This window comes from Bidens hawaiensis, unplaced genomic scaffold, assembly GCF_021521415.1.
Source record: "Bidens hawaiensis isolate Kalapana, Puna unplaced genomic scaffold, B.hawaiensis_p1.1 tig00015702_1, whole genome shotgun sequence".
Taxonomy (NCBI): Eukaryota; Viridiplantae; Streptophyta; class Magnoliopsida; order Asterales; family Asteraceae; genus Bidens; species Bidens hawaiensis.
This window is the reverse complement of record NW_027492401.1, coordinates 409,267-434,444: the sequence shown is the minus strand read 5'-3', so window position 1 is coordinate 434,444 and position 25,178 is coordinate 409,267. Positions and strand designations below refer to the sequence as shown.

The following is a 25,178-nucleotide window of genomic DNA, read 5'->3' as shown; positions in this document are numbered from 1 at the left end:
TCAAGAGTTAGTTTGTTTTGAAGATGAGTTGGTAAAGAGTTAGTTTGTTTTGAAGATGAGTTGGTAAAGTTAATCAAGTGAATAGCCGAATAGGTAAAGAAAATGAAGATAAGATTGGATTTTGAGCATATCAAACAAACATGTGTATAAAAGCATATCAAATAAATATTATTATTATTTGATTATTTTAATAAAAAATAAAAAAAAAATTAATAGTGACTGGGCGCCACGTGGCGCATAACCCCAGGTAGTGGAGCTTTATGACCACAGCCTGGTTTTGTAAAAAACCATAACTCTGACTGGGCGCCATGTAACGCATAACCCCTGGTAGTGGAGCTTTATGACTACATATGGTATTAGGTGGGTTATGGGTAGTGTTTAAATGATTATGACTTCTTTGAATAATAATATATTTATATATTACTTTTATAATGGATTTCCAAGCTTTATTATGTGGCTGTCCAAAAGGTCGTCTAAGTTTAAGTTTTCAATTGGCAACTAGTAAAAAATAGCCCACCACAATCAAATTTTACGTCGGAAGTAATCTTTCACCTACATAGCTACACGCATACACCCCCCTTAAGTATGGTTTATCTCATTTAAGTATAACTTAAATTCCAAGTAACATAATTTAATCAATGCACCAAAATGATCATTATCACGATCCAACTCAACCAAATATCAATAAAAAAAAATTAATTTTTTTTCTTTCACATGTATATACTATATACTAATCAAATCTAAAATTTTACTTTCATTTGCAACCCAACCCAAATCAGAGAGTGTCATGTCAGAATTTTTGATATTCTTTTATATAGAGTTAAAATAGTATTTTGATGTTTTGTTAAACTAATAGAAACTAGAAAGTTAGCATCAACAATGATTATGATTAAAACATAAACCTATGACTCTTTCTTATGATAAAATAATAAGAAAATGGTAGGATTAAATTGGACGAGTGGTGTAGTTTTTCGTTTTAATATATTATGTCTCTTAGTGTCATTAGATGGACAATATAGGTGTTTTGGTGTTTGTTTTTTTGGTGAAGGCTAGTTGCTTGCTAGTCTTTTTTTGATGACTAATAAAAGCTGGCCATTGAAAAAAAAAACTAAAAAGTTCAAAAGTGACATGAAGACTCTCACTGTACTTTTCCAGTTTCCCTAAAAGAACCTTAATGATTTAACTAATAACACAATTATATATATATTGTTTTCTTTCAAATAATAATTGTTAGTTAAATAATGATTGATTAGAAAACTAGTTGGCCCTACACCCAAGCCTCTAGCACTCGTAACCAGTTTAAGATCATACATAATGGAGATGTAGGGCGTCACTCCTTGCCATCCCACCCTAATTTTAAACATTATATCACTACACTATTCAAAGAAGAGGCCGCCAAAGGGTGTAGAATCCCTTTAGGTACTAGACTAGACGGACCCGATCTTGTTACAACCAATAAAATAATCTCTTTCATATTTTTATAAAAAAAATAAATGAAACAATAATCATTAATTCCTAAACTGTTGTGTGACAAACGCCTAATAAGTTCTACAACACGATCGATACCAAGGTTTAACAAAGAAGGTGCTCAAACAAAAGCCATTTAATCAAATAACAATAATTTTGAGAAAAATAAATAAAGAATAAAAAAGTCAAGGTAAAAGAGTCAACGCCGGAAATTCAGTCATCTTTACGCTAAGCTAGCTGCCTCCCAAATCGACGGCGATTCATTCAATCATCTCTTTAATTCAATTACAGATCTTCAAATCCTCCATAACAAAATAAACTCCAATCAATCAGTCTTCACACATTATCAACAATGCCAGTCAACACACTCCTCCACGTCATCTCCTTCACACTCCTCCTCACTCTCACCGTTTCCGTTTCACATCCGCCGGAATATTCTCCGTCACCGTCACCGTCACCGTTATCATCTCCGTTTTCCGGTTCCGACGACTCAATTTCATCACCTCCTCCGTTGACCGGATCTCCGCCTGCTCCTCCGCCGTCAGATCTGACAGATTCAAAAACACTAGACGAACATTCGCCTTCTCCGGCACCGGCGCCGACTACGGTTAGTGATGTATCAGCCGAAGTGAAGAGTGAAGAACCGAAGAAATCGTCGGCCGGAGGTATGAGCACCGGGAAGAAGGTAGGTGTTACGTTTGGATTGATCGCCGCCGTGAGTTGTGTGATATTCGCCGGAGTTTTGTACCGGAAACGGCAACGGAATATCCGGCGAGCACAGTACAGTCAGTCGGCTCGATTGGAGTTCTTCTAGATGAGTTTTTGAATTTGATTGTTTACATTAAGGTCTAGATCTACAGATTGAAAGTATCATATCATACAGTTTTACAGATTCATTGCAAAATTAGTTAAGAGTTAGTTATATTGTTTGGTAATGGTGGAATTTGATTAGTTGATTATCATCTCAATAACAAATAATAATAATAATAATATTTTTGGTTAATTGTTTCATGCTTTTTGATTGATTTATTTGACGTGTATTAAATAAGGATGAGCAAATTTGGTACCGATACCGATTGGTATCATATCGAATCAATATCAAAGTTTTGAGTTTCGGGATCGGTACGGTACCGGTATTTACCGAATTTTTACCTTCAATACCAGTACCGAACCGAATATTTCAGTACCGGTACCAAGAATATGTGATTTTCGAGATCGGTATTTTCAGTACCAGTATCGGTATGGTACCGAGCTCATCCTTACATAAAATCGTACGATTTATTATCATCAATGGCCGTTAACGTGGCTTTTTTTTCTTTCCTTTCTGAGCGGGGTTAGTTTAGTGTAAAGGGTGTCTCTCTTAAAAGACCGTAACACTTACCAACTTCTCCTGACCTAAGTTCAATCCTAATAGTTGAAAGTAAAGCTTTAATTTGTAGAAGTTTTAAAATGAAAACATACATCTAAACACATATTCTTTATGTTAAACAAATGCTTTTGAAGAAGTTTTATGCTATGGTAAACCTACGTTGTGTAATTTGGTGTAATCATTTCATGATTATGTGATTATGCTAGATTACTTGTTAATAGTAGTTTTAGTTGTATTATGATAAAGTAAATGATATGTTCTTGGGAAGGGTTAAGTCTTGTGTTGAACAAAAATGCGTCCCTAACAAGAGGAGGGCTTAAGTCCTGTGATGAATAAAAATGTGCACATTTAGTACTAAGATTAGAAAGTGTATGAGTTTGCGTTTTAAAAACGACAAAAAAGTTTCTCATAGACTAGTTTGTATTAGAGTGATGGTTTAAGATGTTTAAACCATGTCCAATTGCACAACCTTTGGAGGCACGTGGCCGATGTGGAGGGCCCACGGGACGAGCAAGCGTTGGAATGCCCGTGAAGAGAAAGTGTGAAGAGGGGAGAGTTTATGAATATGTCTAGATCCTAAAAAACGGGGAGAGAGGAGTCATGTAGGGTGGGGAAGTGGGGAACTATGAAGTGTTTGAGAGAGAAGACGTCCGTGAGCCCCTCCGTTGCAGATGGTCTTGGGTTTTCCTCAAGATTTAAATACTAATGCAGTATTTGAAATACCATATGCACAGCATAACAAACTATGAAAGAAAGAAAATAGAAGCATTAATAGGTAATTAAACACTTTGTTTTAACATAAAATGTTAATGATGAAAGTAACTAACATAAGTGTCTGTTACCTTTATTAATAACATAAAAGATTATTAACAAAATTAAAATACATCTTATTAATAACATCATATAAAACTATTGAGAAAAAAAAATCTGAAGAAGCTATATAGGACAGACAACTAGAATGGAGGCGGTGGAGTGTTGAACGCTAGTGATACTGATAATGACAGAGATGATGTTGGAGTTTCAACAACTGAAGAATCACGACGTTGATTTAATCTGCTACACCACCAACTTCTTAGCCTCAATACTTCCACGACGATTAATCTACCACATACTGCAACCCCGCAACCCACAAGCATTGTGAGAAAAATCGATAAAATTGGTTGGACATTAACCTGCACACAATTTGTCACACATAGTATGTCCATGTATGTGAAACATATATAATATTTAGACATGTCATTATATATTTTTACGAGTCATTTGTTTAAATACTAACATAAATATAACGATTCGCCTTACCACTGAGTAAAAGAAATGTGCGAAAACAACTACGAGTGAGAACTGGACCAATGCATATAGCCAGACAAATCTTCTTTTAACTGTACATTATAACATGATATAGTCATATGTACATTAGTAATATGAGATGTCAATGTTATTATTTGAAGAAGAAAGCTTACCCATTGCAGAGGTAGTCATGGACGAGAGAACTCCTAACACACAAGAAAATGGAATAGATAGAGCAACTGAACCTAAACCCATCTTCCCAAACTTCACAATAACACAACTTATCAAAACAAAATAATCATAAATCTAATGAAAAACATGTGTGTTTGGGAACCAAATTTGTCAGTGCTTTAATAACCGGTATTTTACTTATATCGGATTGAGCTAAAAAATGGTATAACCGGTTGAACCGGGTTATACCGGAAGGTTCAACTGGTTGAATAGTTTACCTTATAATTTCCTATAAATGTAACTCCAATCAAAAAATAACTTAAAAGTAAATGTAATCATAACAAAAAATAATCAAAAAGTTAATCCATATTAAAAAAATAATGCAAAAGCACTCAATTTTTTAAAAAAATAGTAGAAAGTTTACACATTTGAATGTTAATTGTTGGGTTAAAAGTAATTTTGAAAAAATATAGGCCGCAAATATCAAAAAATTTTCGGACATAAAACCGATTTGCCGGTAAAAACCGGTATTTTAGACAAAAACTGCCGGTACGATGTTCTAGCAAACCGGCCAAAAATACCGGTCAGCTGTATAAAATCCGGTTTAACAGGTTCAACCGGTTTTTAAAACACTGAAATTCGTTCAAAACGAACAAAATTTCATGCTCCAGAACACCCATAAAAATCCACACAAATTTTTACCAAAAGCTGCTCAAGAAAGCAAAAGTATGCAAGTACGCTAACAATAACAAGAACCGGCATTTCTTGCCACACCCTATAAATATCACTGCCAAAATTCAAATAAAAACCGATAATAGATCCTAAACTCAATTTCACATGTGAAAAAGGTTTGAAACTTGCCTGTACGCGTTGACTTCAATATGGTGGTCATCAGACGCAGTTGGACGATCATCGCAGGTGATAACATGTTTTTGAACTCTTAGAAGTGTGACAGGTAAATTTTGAACATCTTGTTGACACACATCACATGTTTTGTTACCTTTTATGTTAAACCATTTTATGGCACATTCTTTATGGGCTAATGCAAGTTCACCTTTGCAACTACATTTCATCTTTAAGGTTTCTCCACCTTCACATAATTCAATATAACATATTCTACAAACCGCCTCATCTTCTGCTATATCGTCACCGTTAGCTTCATAGATATTAAACGGTTTTGTCACGGATCATGAAGAAACACTAAGGGAACCCTGGACAGATTACTGGTAACCTGGGGGTTAGATAGATGTTTCCCACGAGGGGTTAGACCCTGAGAAGATGGTTCTTCTGATAACCTGCAAAACAGACACCGTGAGCTTGTCACTGAGAAGGGGGGGGGGGGGGTTCCTCCTTGTGACCACCCTCCGGCGTGAGAATCAGACTAGATTGCTCTTTAAATATAAAAGTATATTAAGAGATTGCTAGAGCAGATATCAGGTATAATATGATGATGATATGATAAGATGAGATGGTCATACCATTTGTGGTATTTATAGCCGAAGGTAGGTTTCCAAGGAGGTGTGGCCGGCTGCAACAGTGTTCCTGTTCAACCAACAGTAGCCTACGCACATGCCCTGCTGGTAGTTGGTGGGTAGGCAGCGGCTAATAGCGACCAGGCCTGCTGTATACTATTCCTTTTCCACCAACTGCCGGCTACGCACGTGGTCTGGCAGTAGTTGGTGAGTAGGCAGCGGCTAATAGTGACATACAGTGTAGGAGCATGCTGCTCCCCGTACTGTTGTCCATAAGCTGTCGTATCTTTAGTCAGATCTTTTTCCCATACCTCGTCAGGTACAGTACAGAAGATCTTCCTATATCGTACGGACTGGCTTATTTGGGCGGGAGTATTCCCCCTCCCGCCCTTGTGCGGGATTGTTCCCGGCTTCGCTCATTCCTTCAGGTGACACTGAGTGATTGAGAGTTAAGTGCCTTGTGCGTGTAGCCTTGCTGCGCGGGTGGCCTTCCCTGATGGCTTGTATCCGAGGCTGCGGGGACAGGCGGAGTCCTTCACCATTGGGAGGCATTTCCTGCGGGACCAGCTTGCGTACTGCGCGTAAGGACGTCACGTCTCTGAGCATGGTTGGTCCTGCGGATCCAGTTGGTTTTTGCGCAGACGTTCCTCTTCAAGGTGAGTCTTGCGGGTCCAACTGGGCTCTGCTGGGACCTACCTCTTCAAGTCCTCCCAGTCCAATGTTCTTCTCATGAGTGTTTAATAAAGTGAGGTGAACTTTTGGACTTGAGCAAAGGGTTTTTTGAAAAGGTGTTTTTTAAGGTTTTCCATGGGGATTCCTCCTGCGGAAGTCCTTGTCACTTGCAGAAATGCCCGAGTTTCCTGCTTGGTCTTTGGGTATGATGCGGGTAGGCTGTAACCTCCTCGCAAGTCAGGAGCGTTGAGTCCCACTTGTGTGGATTCTCCGTGAGGTTTTGGTAGTTTTGAACATAGTGATCAATTATGTTAAAACCACCAATTCCATCCTGGAGCTTCAAACAACGTAGTTCTCGACGTTCCCGTTATGCGGGGATGTTATTTCCGTTTCCGCAAGCATTGCCCAGAAGATCCTTCTTGGTTTCAATTCCCAGCGGAGCGTTAGGTATGTGAAGGGTTTTGCCTTAACACTATACCTGCGCTCGTCTTACAGTTACTTTACTTCCAAGGTATTCCTGGCGTCAATTCCCTGCGGGTGCTAGGTATGTGAAGGATTTTGCCTTTACACTGTACCCGCACCCGTCTTATAGTTACTTGGTTGCCGAGGTATACTTGGCTTCAATTCCCTGCGGGTGCTAGGTATGTGAAGGGTTTTGCCTTAACACTGTACCCGCATCCGTCTTACGGTTACTTGTTCGCCAAGGTAAGGGGTATTTTCCCGCTTACTTTTTAATATTTTTGAATTTTGAATTTTGAAATTCGAAAGGTTGGTGAAAGGATAAGAACAGTCCAAACCTCTGAAACGTCGTGCGACGGTTTCTTCTGACTGTGTCAGGACGTGCAGGAAGTTATGGTGACGTGACAGTACATGGTCATTCCAGACGCTTTATCAGGCGCGTGGGCGCTATTTTTCGGGCGCGTGGCCGCGAAATTAATGGTACGCGTCCTGTCAACAGCTGTTGCCAGCTTTCTTTTTGCCACGTGTCATAGTTTCATTGCACCTTCGATTTCTCTCTCCTCCGCATTAAATTCATCGCATTAATTGCGATTAGTATATAAAGGGGGAGAGGGTTCTTTGTAATCCACACTTTCACTCTTCTCTTCATCTTCTTAGCGATTTCCGGCAAATACTCACCTTTTCAGGCCAGCATTTTCCCGAAATCGTTTTCTTCTTTCTGCAAGATGTCTTCACGTGATCACGAGTCTACAGCTGATGACAAGAGTACTGCTGGCGAGTGCCAGTGTGCTCTGCCCGGCGATCTGTACCGGTATGTTGTCAGGAAGTTCATGCTCGAGTCTCTCGAGCCTGAGTTTCCTGAACCCCATCAGACCGTGTACGATGCCCCCAGAGGCAAGATCGGGGTTTATGCAGCATTCTTTGTTTATGGGAATCTTAGGTTCCCATTGACAAAGTTTGTTTACCGTGTCCTTGAGAGGCACGGTGTTCATTTGACCGAGTTGCACCCCATGGCGATCGCCAAGATTCGCCATTTTGAGTGGGTGTGCCGGATACTGGGCGTTGAGCCCTATGTTGACCGCCTGATGACCTTCTATACTTGGAGGTGCATCCAGGGGTGGTACACGTTGACAACCCGGATTAAGGGTTTAAAGATCTGTGCGACCGAGAGCAGTCTTCGCGCGTGGAAGAGGGAGTTCTTCTTCATATCCGCCCGCGCCATCCCCATTGCCATGAAATTCAAGAACGGACAGGCACTTCCCAGCCTTCACGCCTCCAGCTACCAGGAGGCGGAATGGTTTGCGAAGATATCTCGGGTCCAATCTCCGGTTTACCGGTTTCCGGAGTCCGGGATGGTGATGTTGGGGATGAGCCGGGTGTGGAAGGAGGCTGATGCGCGCAAGATTCCGATCGTCCTCGAATACGGTTCGAACTCTGTTCCTTACGGTATGCTTTTTTCCCTTTTGTTGATTTTGAATTTCTTCTAACTTCTTTCCTGTTTATTTCAGAGGGGAACGATTTGCAGTCGCTCCTGAACCCGCGGGAGGCTGACGGTCCCGCACGGATGGGTACTCGCGCTCTCGATGAGAACGAGTTGCCCATCCTAGAACAAACGGCGGATCGGTTCGTGGAGGTCTATCCGCTAGGCCATGAGATCCTCAGCGCCCGTCGGCCAGGTAAGGCGCTCTTCGACCCTCGACCCCTCAATGTTGAAACCTCTGCTGGAATTCCTCTAATCGTATGTTCTGATGAGGAATCCGCAGATGGTCCTCCGTTGGTGCGGAAGAAGAAGGCTGCCGGCGGGAAGGGGAAGGAGAAGGCCTCCACTGCCGATCCAGCGCCTCGGTCTGATTCAGAGACCGAGAGCGAAGAGGTGGCGGGGAATCCCGGTGGTGACAAGATCACCATTCCTGAGGCTGTGACAACTGTCACCGAAGAGCCCAGAATGACAACGGTGACCGGCGTGAAGAGGCCGGCTCCATCGGGTTCATCCCCGCCCATCCGTACTTTCAGGCTCAAGAAAACCCGTAAGTACAGGTTTCCTTTAGCTTTTATCTTCATAGCTTAATCCTTAGTCTTTAACACTTTTCTTCTTTACGCATGCGTGGATGTTGGCGCATTCCAGGGTGAAGGGCCGAGTAGTACCTCTCCGCCAATGACGGTAGGCTTGGTCAGCCTACCTGAGGCGTCGACCCAGGCGCCTGCGCCTGCTTCCGCTGGATCAGTTGCTCACTCCTTTGAGCCGACTGTTCCAGCCGAAATGACGTCACCGCCGGCTGTGAATGCGATTTTTACAGCATCATTTACCGAGCCGGCGGTTACTATTGCTGCGGATTCTGCGGCAGCGACCGCGGCGGCGACCACGGCAGCTGCTACCATGCCCCCGCCATCGGCAACGACGGCCGGTCCATCAGGTACGCGTGGGGCTTCCCGCCAATCTTTGCCACCTTCCCATCTGCCTGACCTCTTGGATGGATTTCCTTTGGGTTCAGGTGATGGGTTCGGCGGCTATCGGCCTGTTATTGACCCTACAGGTGCGTAGGGTTCCTTTGGCCCTTTTTTTTACATATATTTTTTATCATCTTTTCCTTACTGCTTTTTGTTTTTTGCAGTGTCGGACTCCAATGAAGTGTATGTTCCACGATGGAACATTCGCCGAGGAACAACCCTTCGCACCCCTGTGGAGTGCGTGGAATGGGCTCGTCACGCTGCTCCTAGTGGTGCGTTGGGGGAAGCCATAGCTAGCTACCAGATGGGTAGGCTAACCAATGAGCTTCGGGTTCTCCTAGCTCGGATGCAGCCGCGCGTCGAGCTGCTTTGTCGTGAAAACGACAAGTTAAAAGCAGCTCGCCTTAAAGAAGTTGCTCAGGCGCGGGCCATCCGGGAGGAGAACCAAAGGCTTTCCGCTATTGCTGCGGAAAAGGAGAAGGCCTTCAAGGCCCTTGAGGTTGAAGTTCAGGCACGACTCGAGGCCCGTTCCAAGGCTGCCCAAGCTGTTAATGAACAGCTTCGGCTGGCTAAGGAAACTGCGAGGAACGCAACCGAGAGGGCCACCAAGGCTGAAGCTGTTGCTGAGCCTCTGCGCGTGGAGAATGAAGAACTTAAAGCCAAATTAGAGGCTCTCCAGCAGGCTCATGATGCCTTGGCGATGGAAGACGCCAAAAAGCTCCAGGAGATCTTGGACCAGAGGGGGGTGCTTGACCATACTGAGCGGAAGCTAAAGGGCGTCGAAGAGGCTGCGGCTAAAGAAGTGTTGCTTGCCAACCTCAACAAGAATGAAGCCGAACGCGCCCGTAACGAAGCTCAAGCTGCCCTCCAAGAAGCTCTGGGTGCCAAGGAATGGCTTCTTCGAGAAGCGTTGTCTTAGGTAAGTTGTCATGTCTTTACGCTTTTCTTTGCAAATAGAAAAGGTTTTGACACTTGTATTTTTCTTTGTAGGTTGTGCATCGGGTCTTCTCAGAGACATCTTACGACGATGCTATGAGCGCAGCCCTCAACGCTTCTCACGAGGATGGGGAACGGGCCGGCTTCCTGCTTGGTCTAGGGTTCGTTGAGAAAGGCGTCCCGCCTTCCAACTTCCCTTTGTACAATGTGGATACTGAAGCTATATATGACCAAGCAGTAAATCAATACGCCGCCTTCCCGCATCCGGTGGTGGAGAAGGTAAACGAAGTTGCTGCTGCTGATGATGGGCTAGCTATCCTCAAAGCTTTCCTTGAACTGCCACGCTCTACTGATGGGGCTGGTCCAAGTGGAAGTGGCCCTGAAGCCTGATCCTGAAGATCCCTTCCCGCTGCTAGGATAGATTTAGCTTGTATAGATTTATTTTCTTGTAGGCGGGTAGTTACCCGGCCATTCTTGTAATCAACCATTGTGAAATATAAATCTTTTTGCGGGTAAGACCGCTACTTTCGTTGGGTTCCTAGCTTTGTAAACGTTGTATGACTTGCATACTTTAGTTTAAATTAGCAATTTTCCAAGTGTTTTAGAATAAGTTAACCTTTGAACGTGGTAGATAGGTGTGAAGTTTTGCTTCCTCTTCCGTGATTGTGCGGGTAGGACCGTCACTTGCACGTAGTAGGATGGCTAAACTTTACCATCTGACCTGCGTGTAGGTTTTCTTTATCTTTTGAGGATAAGTTAACCTTTGAACGTGGTAGATAGGTGTGAAGTTTTGCTTCCTCTTCCGTGATTGTGCGGGTAGGACCGTCACTTGCACGTAGTAGGATGGCTCAACTTTACCATCTGACCTGCGTATAGGTTTTCCTTATCCTTTTGTTAGAAATTTTGTTTTGGACCGTTCGACGCGCGGTTGTCGATAGGTTAGTGTTCAGTTCCCTTTCATGATTCATGCGGATAGACCGGCACTTTCATTTAATGGGATAACTGAACTTTTCCCCTTCAACTGACCTGCGTGAAGGTTTGTCGTTTTTTGGGTTTATGCGGGTTTTGCCGCCTTCCCCAGCCAACGTCTCTTCACGTAATTATGCGGTGAAAACCGGCATATTAGTGTTGAATAAATTAACCGTTCGACGCGCGGTTGTTGATAGGTTAGTGTTTAGTTTCCTCTCATGATTCATGCGGATAGACCGGCACTTTCATTTAATGGGATAACTGAACTTTTCCCCTTCAACTGACCTGCGTGAAGGTTTGTCATTTTTTGGGTTTATGCGGGCTTTGCCGCCTTCCCCACGCAACGACTTTCCACGTATTTATGCGGTGAAAACCGGCATATCCGTGTTGATAGTTCATAAAAATGTAAAATAATCAGCGTCAATGTTTTAAGGAGAATCGTTTCCATTAGAAGTGGCTCTTGGCCTTTTCTTTACAAATTTGGAATTGATTTACATGCAAACTGTGTAAATGAGCTCCCTTCCATGTTGTTGGGATGGGAGTGCCATCGAGCCGATACGCACCTGGTTCGGGATCTCGTTCTTTACGCAGCATGTAGTCTCCACATTGAAGCTGGAATTTTATTCGTGTTTTTCCCAGCTGGGGTTCTACACGCATCAGCCTGCTCAGCGTTCATTGTGCCACGAGGTGCGCGAGCGTCCCATCTCTGACGAATGCTTCGACCATGTCCTTCACGTCTATGCATTCTTCGGTGTTATGGCCTTTTGTCCTGTGAAAGTCACAGTACTTGCTCCGATCAACATTGTGGCGATGTCGGATTATTTGAGGCTTTGGCCATGGGAGCTCCTCGGTGGCGAATATCTCGGTGACGCTTTTGGTGAGCGGCGTCCATCTGGAGTTCTTGTTGGACTGTACGTTATCCCTTCCGCCTAACCGATGCTGCAAGCCGGATGAGGTGTCAAAGTTTACCCTTGACTGCCAAATGCCTAGCTTCCGCTTTTTGTTTAATCGGGCGGTAAGGACGTTCTCTTCCCTTGTTTTCTGGGTGTAGAGGTTTGTGCTCTGTGGGAGATCTCTACCCAGTTGCTTTTCCGTTTCCGCAAAGCGTTTAGCTGCTGTCATGATGGCATCCCATGTGGATGGCATGCCATCTTTACCCGTTAAGGTGCGGATGAGCTCTGGGTCGTTCGCGCCCTGGATAAAGGCAGCGCGAACAAGATCTTCGCTGATATTACCCAGACCTAGCTTCTTCGAGTTGAAGCGAGTGATGAAGTCCAGCAAAGATTCATCTTTTTCTCGAATGCACTTGAGGATTGTCCATTGCTCCTCAGTATACTTTCTTTGCTGGCTGAAGTGTTGGCTAAACTTCTGTTGGAAGTCAGCCCAGTCGTAGATGTGGTTGACCGGTAGACGATCGAACCACGCTCTAGCAGCCCCCACAAGCGTCATTTGGAACATGTAACACCACGTAGGTTCCGTCCAACTACTGACGGTTGCCCCCGCTATGAATCTGTTCAAATGATCATCGGGGTCAGAGATACCATCATTTGTGCCTATGCTTGACATTTGTTTGGCACTTTTTGGGGCGATTGCTTCCGCAATGTCCCTTGCAAATTTGGACGTTCCCGCATTTGCAACGTTTGGTCTGAATGTTTTGGAGAAGTCACGTGGACTTCCTCCTGTGCTTTTTGGTTTGAAGGCTTGTCCAAAATGCCTTCTTGGTTGGGAGTCCGTTTCCTTACGCTTCCCTTTTGCCCTGTGGCGAGGGTTCGCGTCGGATTCCTCCGAGTCATCCTCCAAGTAATCGAATTCGTCGGCCTGTTGTACGGAACGCAAGCGTTCGTCCAACTCAGCCTGGAATTCCTTTTGTCGTGCCTCCGCCCATGCCTTAACTTCATCGAGAGTTTGGCGGGGGAGTCTTCGTTTCTCAAACTGGGTATCGGTGAATCCCAGTGAGCGATTATTTACTGCACTTTCCCCAGCTTGGGTAACCGGGGTAGTGTTTGTAAATACTGTGTTGCCGGTATTCCCCCCAGTAGCTGGGGTTGTGGTTACCGGAGTTTCTTTAACCATCTTGGAAGTTTGAAAAACTGGAGAAAGATGTAGTTCTAGCTTTATGCACGGATGGCGCCAATGAAGAAACACTAAGGGAACCCCGGACAGATTACTGGTAACCTGGGGGTTAGATAGATGTTTCCCACGAGGGGTTAGACCCTGAGAAGATGGTTCTTCTGATAACCTGCAAAACAGACACCGTGAGCTTGTCACTGAGAAGGGGGGGGGGGTTCCTCCTTGTGACCACCCTCCGGCGTGAGAATCAGACTAGATTGCTCTTTAAATATAAAAGTATATTAAGAGATTGCTAGAGCAGATATCAGGTATAATATGATGATGATATGATAAGATGAGATGGTCATACCATTTGTGGTATTTATAGCCGAAGGTAGGTTTCCAAGGAGGTGTGGCCGGCTGCAACAGTGTTCCTGTTCAACCAACAGTAGCCTACGCACATGCCCTGCTGGTAGTTGGTGGGTAGGCAGCGGCTAATAGCGACCAGGCCTGCTGTATACTATTCCTTTTCCACCAACTGCCGGCTACGCACGTGGTCTGGCAGTAGTTGGTGAGTAGGCAGCGGCTAATAGTGACATACAGTGTAGGAGCATGCTGCTCCCCGTACTGTTGTCCATAAGCTGTCGTATCTTTAGTCAGATCTTTTTCCCATACCTCGTCAGGTACAGTACAGAAGATCTTTCTATATCGTACGGACTGGCTTATTTGGGCGGGAGTATTCCCCCTCCCGCCCTTGTGCGGGATTGTTCCCGGCTTCGCTCATTCCTTCAGGTGACACTGAGTGATTGAGAGTTAAGTGCCTTGTGCGTGTAGCCTTGCTGCGCGGGTGGCCTTCCCTGATGGCTTGTATCCGAGGCTGCGGGGACAGGCGGAGTCCTTCACCATTGGGAGGCATTTCCTGCGGGACCAGCTTGCGTACTGCGCGTAAGGACGTCACGTCTCTGAGCATGGTTGGTCCTGCGGATCCAGTTGGTTTTTGCGCAGACGTTCCTCTTCAAGGTGAGTCTTGCGGGTCCAACTGGGCTCTGCTGGGACCTACCTCTTCAGATCATCAAAGATATGTAAAGGGTATAAAGATTTAACATTTTTAATGTTTTATTTTTTTAATATTATTACCATCATCATTTGTAGGAATACGGGCTGGTGTCACGACATCAACATCTTTCGCATGTGAAGCTGTTGGGATTAAACGGAAAAAGGAATCTGTTCGCTTCATACGTGTGTTTTCATTGAGGATCGGGACAGATTGAGATCGGGGGATATCATCTTGGACTTTAGTCTATAAAAGATCAAGCATTTAACAATTTCATACCATGAAAATTTTGAAATGTCAAGAGTGAAATGGGTTGAAAGTCGTTCAAAGTCTAAATTTAATGCTTTTAAGTTTTAACCTCCTAAATCTTTTTTATCAAAAGATTTGGTTTGTTCTCGTGGGTTGGGTTGACGAGTCGACCCGAAGACGACACCAACCCGACGGTCGTGCCACACACATGAACCCGAAAAAAAAAATCATTTAACTTATTTTTTCATATTAAAGTTTAATATTATAAAGTTAAATATTTTTATTCATGTAATCAATTAGGTTCAAGCTAAGCCAATTTATTTTAAATTTAAAAACCCGGCAAAAAAATTTTTTTTTACCCAAATAATTTACGTTCTTATATAAAACATATTTTAAAAAAACAAATGGATGGGTTAAACGGAAACGACCCGTTGGGTAAACAAGTTTGCCAGTCTGACCCAAATCTGACCCGAACCTGTTTAGATGAAACCTGCAAATTATTTATCAAGAAGTGGACAAACAAACGTTCGTGGGCCAGCCCACCAGACCTGGCCCGTTTAAGACGGTACTAAAAAATGGCTTATTTCCACCTGAACCCGTTTTCATCCCATACCCAGCCCACTAGACGCGTATAGCAAAAAAAATTTTGTATCAATAACATGGAGTAACGTGCCAAAATCCAATCAACTCACTTGCAAGTTAACAGAACTGCCTGATTTTCTCATGGTAAAAGGCCGGGGCGGTGTTGCCATCTTTGTAAACATTTTTGTAAGTGACCATGATCTTGTAATAGACGGTTTCTCTTGTGGGATGAAACGAGAGGCTGCTGGAATTATTACATATGAAATTGTATTTTTGTTCTTAAAAGTCAGTTTTGGTAATAGTTTTTTCTTTAAAGATGTGTTTCTTGATGAACAAGTTTCGGGTGATGCTGCCACGTTTGTTTTCTTGTGAAACCGAGGCGCTGGTAGAGGTGTTGGAGGCATTTTTATTTGAATTTCATCCCGAAGAAAGACAAATAAGAAAGTAATGATCTTTAAAGATTTTGATTGAACACTTGATGCAATTTAAATGAACAAATGGTCTCAAGAATAAAGTCATCGCCCTTTAAATGTTTTGACCATTCGTGGGTCTCATTTATATCCACGAGATATGATCATGGGACCCATAAATGGTCTCAAAAATCTTTAAATTATATAAGTTACGAAAAAATAAGGTTGTTGCCTTTTTCTTTAAATGTTTTGACCATCCGTTTACATTTTGTGGGTCCCATGATTTATATTCTTGAGATATGATCGTGGGACCCAAAACTGGTTTTGAGAATCTTTAAATTTTATAAGCTTTGGAAGAATAAAGTTTCCACTCATCATTGGCAACTAATAAAAGTAACATACATTGGTAGAGGTTTTGACCCAAGAAAATGTAATCAAAATATTCTGCACTAACAAAAGCATCTGCAAGCTTATGTGATGCTTATAAAAGATAAGGCGCCTTTTATTTAAAATTTATTGTCTCACAACACATGCCACTAATTTAGAGAACATTAAAGTTTTAATCATATGGCTTTGATTAAACACGGCTATATATAATCTAAAAGCGAGATTACTTTGTTCCTGTGAACATATGCTTCATAAGAAAGTCATCAAAAGTGGTCAAGAAATATCATTAGTACAAATTTTGAAACAGAAGCTATATATGCTTCAAAAAGTTCATATTTATTATAGGAAAAATTTTAGAATTATCAAAAAGAAACCACTTTTGCAGACTGCACGTATAAGGCGTGAGTCTCGTGACGAAGTAATTTTGATTTATGCGAAAGAATCAAAGCTGAATAATGGAAACATTTACAGTTCATATTCCTGTGTCACCAGAAAAATATATAGTTCAATTCAAATAACATTTGACTATGTTTGACCATCAGTATAATGTCTAAACACCCTTAGTTTCCCTTGTAGCCTCACATGGTCACATAGCATAAGAATAATATTGAAAAAAATAATATTATCAGCTGCAAAATAAGGTCCATGTGATAATTTCTCACCTTCTCAGCTGAGTTAACCAAAACCTGTATTAACTCTGCGACGGGAATACAATAATTTCATCAAATTATATTTCTAAAGTACAAATTTTTTAATATTTAAAGATTCATTACTAGATAATTATATCTGTTTTTCAATAATATAATTATCTATTATTCAAAATATGATTTGATCCTGATCATCAACATACCTAATACTTAAACATCTAAAATATCATAAAATTGCATCCAGCCTAAAAGCAGATTGAAATGGAAGACACAAACTTAAGAAATATGGTGAAAGAAATGAACACCAACCGTTCGAATGGGGAATGCAAGCTCTTCGGTTTGGGAAGAACTTGAATGATCACCTGCAGATTTAATGCCTTGAGTTTCTTGAAAATTCATGATTTCATGCAACAATTTGAAAAGGGTTTTGATCTTTTTGGGGCACCTAGAAAATTTAATGAGAGAAAGAGAGGGAGTGTTTTGAAACAGGAGCAAGTGTGTATTAATATAAATACAAGACCATCTCCACTTTTATGCTCTTATAAACTTAAAAATATAATAAAATTATATAACTTCGCGTATTAACACTTACAAACTTTGTAATCAATCATTTTAAAATTATTCTAACATTCTCAATTAGCACCACCTTTTACAATAATTCTAATAAAATTTTTATGTTTAATATTATACATTTTATAAAGTCCTGAACTTTATTAAAAATATTAATTAAACAGAGGCGGACGCGTAATACAAATTCTGTTCATGCTCTAGTATCATCGGCATTTCATGTTTCTTTTTATGTTTTATTATTTTATTATTTTATTATCGATAACAAAATATTTATATAGAGAGAAAGGTCACAAAAATAATCAAACTGTAGTGTACGTTTCACAGTAATAAAATTCACGAAGCTATTTTTTGTCTCTGTTTCTTATATGTGCACTATTAGAACTGTATTTACACATTTGTTATTTGTGAGTTGTGATTTATCGTGTAGTTAACTTATTTTCTAAAAAGTTGGTTGTAATAATACATTTCAAGACATTTATGATGATATGCAAATTTATTTTTCGTATTTCATTACTATATAATAATATATAATCTATATGAATGCCATATAATCGTTTATATGTGCCAAAATTCATTTATATGTATTTAAAAAACATTATTTTCAGATTTCATGTTATATTCAATATGTGTTTAACTAAGTTAATGAAATCCAATGTGTACCCTCATGCACAAATGGGCCACTTTAACTTTCTTTCATTTATTTGGTAAGTAACATAGTTTGTTGTTTTTTGAAATACGGGTTTGGTATATATATTAGGTTCATTAATCACGAAACCATATAAGTCATTTTGATATTCGCCAATTTATTAGGTCATGTAATCATGGACATATGCTAGAAACTCATGTATTTGTACCAAACAACAGTAGACAACACTTTCTCTTTTCAAATTCTCTGAATTTAGAATTTTATATTGTTTTATAACTTTTTAAGTTAAATTAGAAAAAAAAAACATGTGTAAAACTTATGAATCATATTTCGAAAGTACATATTAAATGTTTTAACACGCAATTGTTTAATATCAAATGGGAATTTTAGTTTATTTTGGGCAAGCTTATATTATAAGACTCCACTTAAATATTTGAAAAGTAATTAAAGGGAACATCTATAGGGCAAAGTCTAGGGGTTTTTGTTAAGACTATATATATAGAATCAAAAGACTAGCACATGGCAGAATGCACAAAAATTCCTTGCATATTGCTCTAATATTTAACGGTCAGTTAAAATTTTCCGTTAACTGATTTTTACAATCATATCGTCTTTTCTATTCATAGATCATTAAGATTCGAACCCTAACTCTAGAGTTACTTAACATTTATTTAAATTAAAAAAAAAGTTTGGAAAGAGAAAGTGTTGTGGCCCAGTAATGGACAGTAATGGTGCTCCGATCCACTTAAAAGAATAAGCAAGCCTTATGTTTGTGGCCCAGTACGTGGGGCCTTTCCTTGTGGGAGTAATTAGAGGTGTACAAAACCGGTTTTAAACTCAAACCGAACAGTTTATAAACCGAACCGGTTTGGTCAATGGCTGGTCAAAACCGGTTTGACTCAAACTAGTTTATAAACAGGTTTAAAAGCAAGATAGGCCGGCCTGATCAAGTCGGTTCGGTCCGGTTTATAAACCGGTTTAACATGTTTTAAACCGGTTTGGTAGATCTTAAGAGAAACCGGTCCTGAAACTAGCGTTTTGGGTCGGTTTGGGTGAAACCGGTTTTTAACCCAAACCGGTTCGGTTCAGTTTGCCTAAAACCGGTCGCAAACCGGTTTTTGTGCACACCTCCAGGAGTAATTAATACCCGACTCCATCTAAGTCGGTTTGGAGTTGTGTACTTCTGGTTGAGGGAATTTAAACCAAAGGTTACCGGAGTTTAGCTCAACGGACCCTCTTGACCATCCCTTACGTGCTCAAGGAGGTCCTAGAGGATCTTACCCGTTCATTCAATCAACGAAAATAGCGGGAGTTAGATCATCCTGTGATTCTACGACATCCTCGTTTTACACTAGTTCTAACAAAAGGTTTGTTTGGTTAAAATCCGATATCTAACAAGCATTTAAATATTTCACTGACCCGCGTATTTTATAATTTTATAACGTTAAATAAGGGAGTAAACTGTCTTTTCATATATGAAGTATTGAGAATTAATTTAATTATAAGCTTATTTATTGGGATGGGAATGAAGGCCCATAAATCCAATAAACAAGAACATGAAACTCGCCCGCGTTCATTTTCAATCCAGATCACAAATCATTTCATTTCATTATTATTGATTAAAGTATCATGTAGACATTCCAATTTCGATCATGTAAGCTTTCAGTTTTGTTCATATGGTTATGTTGTATCAGAAACAATTCCATACAACAATGGGTAGAAGACAATAAGAGCTTGGTTAGGCTTTCAAATTTCAACAGCATTACTCGTGGGTGGAAATCACACATCTTCCAGGTTTTGCACTCCCTAAATCACCCACTTATTATTATTCCCTAATTTGATTTTAATCTACCCATTTCGTCTTATGGATTTCAAAGCCCTAAAATGGCATATTATTCGAGCAAAACCGACTAGGAGATTATTCCTAGCGTGGTTAAGTTTCGTGTTCGTTGTGTTCATCGTTTCAATTGCTCGTATCGCCGTTGAAATTCGAACGGACGAGCCTGTGTTGGTGAATTTGGATAGATGTTCGTTAGATATTGGATTGATTAAAGATAATGGTAACAATTTGATTGTTAGTGTCGTTAAAGAGTTGATGAACAAAGAGATGTTAACTCTAGATGCTAAAACATTGTGTTTGGGAGAGAATTCGAATTCGGACGTGCTGACATTGCGAGAATTGGGGTTTATAGAAGCCTTTGGTGTTCGTAACAATCCGATTTCTTACCTTTTAGATAAACAAACCGATCACGAATTGGACTTTAAATCCAATTCTTTGGATTTTGTTCTGTCAAGAACGGTTGAACGGGTTCCGGGTCCGGTTCCAGCCAGACTAGTGATGGAGATTGAACGGGTTTAAAACCGGGCGGAATTGGTGCTATGCTTGTCGGGTTTTCTGGTTTTTATATCGGTGGTTTGGTAAGTTCCGCCACTCCGGTTTCGTTGTTGTTAAGAGCTTCAGAGATTCATCATGTTTGTGGGATCTCGTCGCTTGCTCTAATCGTGTTTAAGAAAAAGATGAATAACGTAGAATATTTTAAGGATCATCGGCTTCCTAGTGAATGCCGGTCTATTTCAAGAAACCGGGTTTATATGCAGCATATCGAGCCGTTTCAGGGTCAAAACCCGGTTTCTTACTTACCCAAATTGTTGAATGTTTCATCAAGAAACAAGTTGGTTTACATCAATTTGGGGAAGGGTGAACTGGGAACTGACTATCCTATTAGATTATCAGAATTTAATGTCTATGTGGTTGATCATAATGTGTCTGGTCTTTCTTATAATGTTAAAAGGCCCGGTGCCACGTTTGTTTATCACCCGGGACTTGTTGAGAACAATACCCGTGCTCATAGTGTCGACAGTGGTTATTATTTAGAGGCTCCGTTGCATGAAAAACGGTTTGAATTTATGAACTGGTTTAAAGAAACTGCAAAAGATGGGGACTTTGTGGTGGTTATGATGAATGCAGGGGTGTCACAGTTGAAGGTTTTGTTAGAGTTGTTTGAAAGCGGTGCGATTTGTTATGTTGATGAGATGTTTATACGATGCAACGAGGGTGTTGATTGCGGAAATAGTTGGTGTAATGACTGTTTGAGCCTTTTTAAAGGACTTAGAAATGCTGGTGTTTTTGTCCACCGGTGGTTTGGGGTCTAAAACGTTTGGTTTTATTGTTGGTTGTTAATAATTTGACTTCAATAAGTCATAGATTAGTGGGTGTTGTTAATAGGTGTAACTGAGGTGAGTTGCTCGTAAGCAATTCGAGATCGACTTGCCTGCTTGAATCAAGCCTAGCTTGGGCTTATATTGGGGCTAATTTTATAAGCGAGTCCAAGCTTCACTTATAGAATTTTATTTATATAATGTCTATTTAATATATCAAAATATATGTTTACATAATAATATTTAAATGGTTTTGTTTTTTGTTACTTAGCTTCATGATAGATATTTTGCACTCTGTCTATTGTGCCTTTCTTGACCACATATCGTGTTTGGAGTCGAGAATCTTTCTGTAACTAGCCTCTTTATCCAACGAAACAAGCACGCCATGTATGGGATTTTAATTTAAATTATGTGAAACGAACACACCCTAATAGTTTTATTGTGTGTGGGATTTTATTGGATACGCTTGTTGTTGTTGTTTAAAAATAGTTAAATGATGTGTATAATGTTATAAATTATAATTATGAGAATATATGTATAATGAACAAATATCAAAGCGAACCAAAGCCCAATCATGCTGAAACTTGAAAAACTACTCACAAAACGAACATTTGTTTAAGCTCTTTTACACCTATAGTGTTGTCATAATTCTTATCAAGCCATAGCCAAGTTACTAGTGAATTGATTGTTTGTAAAACTTTCAATTTGTAAGATAAACTGTCTCTAGGTTAGCGATTGAGAATACCTAATATATAAATATTATTAACAATTTAATTAAACATTGATTTTTTGTCGTTGCATGTTGTGTGATAAGAAAAAGAAAAAGTTAAAATATACGAGCAAACGAGTATTGGAGATTGACGATTCATGTATCACCATGACTTTTCAATCCTCAATATAAAACATACAAGAAAATGAGTATTGGAGGTTGACAATTCATGTATCACCATGACTTTTCAAGTCTCCAACCTCAGAACATAATCGTAAATGGAAATTGAAAATCAGCTATTCATGTATCACCATGACTTTTCGGATTTTCAACCCCAACAAACGAATATGTAAGTAAAATCAATAAAAAATCGAAATTCAACAAAAGTCGAAATATCGCGGAATAAAATCATATACTGCGCAAGCGCGAGCATATTCATAAATAACGAGTAATTAACAATAAGCGCGCAAACATGAGATTTCTCTCATGCGCGAGAAGGGACTCTTAGGTATTCTAGGCCGTTACGTCTAACCACCTATCCTAAAGTCAACGAGCTCTGATACCAATCTGTAACACCCCGACCAAAGGCGGATTATACATCGGGGCGCCACATATTGTTTCATTACTCGTGACACTATTGGTGTCAATATTTATTAATACACATTTTATCGCGCACGCGCAGCGGGGAAAATAAAGAACATAAATCAAACATAAATCAATATATTATAAATTATAACATTCAAACAACATGAACTTGTCTTGATACATTTTAATTCTAGGTCCAAAAGTAAAAACGTCCTACGTGTCCACAAGCTCCAAAACAGCTACTGCAAACCTGAACATGTGTTAAAATAAACGTCAAACACTTGCGTGTTGGTGAGAAATCAAGTTTAATAGATAATCATAGATAATCACAGTAAATCTGCGCGCAACACGTGTATGTCTAGAGTTTAACAAGGGTGTAATCAGATTGTGATCAAGCCTAAGATAGTTCATAGATCATAGTTCAATCCATGCTCCCAATTGAGCATAAAAACGAGAAAACATCTGTGCAAGTGTAAACAAAGAAAACCGTAAACGATAGGTCTCCCGTGTTCAACTAATGGTACCAACGGAACTGCGGAATAGGCCGAACAAAGCGGTTAATGATACACATACAAATAAACAGCCAAGTAAACGTCCTCAACACATGGGATACTGCGCGACTAAAGTTCATAAACAAGTTTAAGACTCAAGTTTTGTATGAACACATGAACATCCCAAAGCATTTAAAATAAAAAGGGATTAGATACGAGATAACTCACATGATAAACGATGCGGTGATAGATAAAGCAAGAACCAACTTTAAACAAGCACAAGTTAACCTATAAATAAGATTATTGTTTTAATGATTTGTTTTAAGTCTTGATTATAAGTTAGCATAATTAATAAGTAAATTATAATATATATTACCGGAAAAGCAGGAAGAACAAGGAGGAAGACGGAGGCAGAGAGGAAGACGGCAGAGAGAGCAAGGGGCAAGAGAACAGGAGAGATTAAGTGTTTTGTGTGTGATGTGTTAGGAAAAATAATACTATTATTTATAGAGAAACCCTAGGGAACACAATCCCTAGAAAAAGGGGAAAAGATCTCAAAAAGTAAAAGATTCCAAAAGCAAAAGATATCAAAAGATATGGCAGCTGCAGGGGGCAAGATAAAGCTGTCAGGGAAACAGTAACAGGCATGGGCGGTTCAGATAAAGGTACTGGTCAAGCATGGCAAAAGCAGATCTCAAAAGATAATGTCAGTCACTTTTTCTACCAACCAATGGGGGTTGGTACGCATGCTGCGCCGAAAGTAACTATTCAGACATTAGATAGGTTAGGTCAACAGCACAGAAGATAAGACAACACAAAAGCAAACGGCTAGATTTAAACAGAAGATACAAGGGTTAAGCGCGGGAAGGCTGAGTGCGCGAGCGCGAAGGCTGGCACAACAATCCTTAGCGCACTGCGGGAAGAATCACATCCTTAGCGTGCTGCGTGAAGAACAAGAATTCTAAGCGCATCGCGGGAAGAACATACATTCTTAGCGCATTGCGGGAAGAACATGCATTCTTAGCGCGCTGCGAGAAGAGTTCTCTTCACGCATCGCAGGAACAAGATGTCTTCACGCATTCTTCCATGTAAGGAGTCTGGCGCGTGGAGCTGCAGACATCCTTAGGCGGGAAGAACCAAAGGACAAGCAAAGAGGAAAACAAGGCGTAAGGGCGGGACGGCGACAAGAGGGAAAAGAAGGCGGAAAGAGAGAAGGAAGAGGGACGGGACGGCGGAAAGAAAGAGAGAGAGAGAGGCGGGAAGGAAAAAAATATATAGTATTATTAAAAGTAAAATATAAGTATAAATATTAAATAATAAAAGAGAGATCGGGTCAGAGAAACGGGTACCTGGGTCGGGTCGGATCGGGGCAGATGTCACAGTCTCCCCTACTTTAAGAAATTTCGTCCCGAAATGTATCTCGAAGTAGGTTGCGCAGAGAACAGGTGCGGGTACTTGATCTTCATTTGATCTTCCCTTTCCCATGTAAACTCGGCTCCGCGCTTGGACTCCCAGCGAACTTTCACGATAGGGATACGACTGCGCTTGGTTTGCTTTACCTCGCGATCCATAATCTCAACAGGCTTCTCAACGAAATGCATAGTTTCATCAACTTGAACTTCATCAAGTGGAATGTGAAGGTTCTCGTCAGCTAAACACTTCTTGAGATTGGAAACATGGAACGTTGGATGCACATTACTGAGCGCGAGCGGCAGGTCAAGTCTGTAGGCAACTTTTCCCACACGCGCGAGAATCTTGAATGGACCAACATAACGAGGAGCAAGCTTACCCTTCTTCCCAAAGCGGACAACACCTTTCCAAGGCGACACTTTGAGGAGAACAAGATCACCAACTTGAAATTCGAGAGGCTTTCGCCTACGATCTGCGTAACTCTTCTGTCGGCTTCTGGCAGTCAGCAAATGATCACGGATCTTGGCGATTTTATCGGTTGTCTCTTGAACAAGTTCGGGTCCTGTGATTTGAGTTTCACCCACTTCGCTCCAACAAATCGGGGAGCGGCATTTACGACCGTAAAGTGCTTCAAATGGGGCCATACCGATACTGGAATGATAGCTGTTGTTATAAGAAAACTCGATCAAAGGCAGGTGTGAATCCCAATTACCTCCAAAATCAAGAACACAAGATCGGAGCATATCCTCAAGAGTTTGAATAGTTCGCTCAGACTGACCGTCAGTCTGAGGATGATATGCCGTACTCATGTCCAAGCGAGTTCCTAGCGCAGATTTACTGTGATTATCTATGATTATCTATTAAACTTGATTTCTCACCAACACGCAAGTGTTTGACGTTTATTTTAACACATGTTCAGGTTTGCAGTAGCTGTTTTGGAGCTTGTGGACACGTAGGACGTTTTTACTTTTGGACCTAGA

At 40.7% G+C, this 25,178-nt stretch overlaps 3 protein-coding genes and 1 long non-coding RNA gene across 4 annotated transcripts; 2 read left to right on the top strand and 2 right to left on the bottom strand.

Annotated features, from left to right (window-relative positions):
* Positions 1-3,268: 3,268 nt before the first annotated feature.
* On the bottom strand, positions 3,269-5,078 carry LOC143549587 (uncharacterized). The gene is made up of 4 exons (XM_077040464.1): positions 4,997-5,078; positions 4,297-4,387; positions 4,136-4,215; positions 3,269-4,008 (listed from the first exon to the last, which is right to left on the bottom strand). The coding sequence occupies exons 1-4, from the start codon at positions 5,054-5,056 to the stop codon at positions 3,790-3,792; spliced, it is 450 nt and encodes a 149-aa protein (XP_076896579.1). The 5' UTR covers positions 5,057-5,078; the 3' UTR covers positions 3,269-3,789.
* Positions 5,079-5,143: 65 nt separating this feature from the next.
* On the bottom strand, positions 5,144-15,570 carry LOC143549588 (uncharacterized). Its single transcript, XR_013138159.1, has 3 exons — positions 15,295-15,570; positions 14,437-14,599; positions 5,144-5,450 (listed from the first exon to the last, which is right to left on the bottom strand). It is a non-coding gene; the product is annotated as an uncharacterized LOC143549588 (long non-coding RNA).
* Positions 15,571-19,708: 4,138 nt separating this feature from the next.
* On the top strand, positions 19,709-20,203 carry LOC143549572 (uncharacterized). The gene has a single exon (XM_077040452.1). The coding sequence runs from the start codon at positions 19,709-19,711 to the stop codon at positions 20,201-20,203; it is 495 nt and encodes a 164-aa protein (XP_076896567.1).
* A 20-nt stretch (positions 20,204-20,223) lies between these two features.
* Positions 20,224-20,997, top strand: LOC143549571 (uncharacterized). The gene has a single exon (XM_077040451.1). It carries the CDS (start codon positions 20,224-20,226, stop codon positions 20,995-20,997), a length of 774 nt encoding a protein of 257 aa, XP_076896566.1.
* The last annotated feature ends 4,181 nt before the right edge of the window (positions 20,998-25,178 follow it).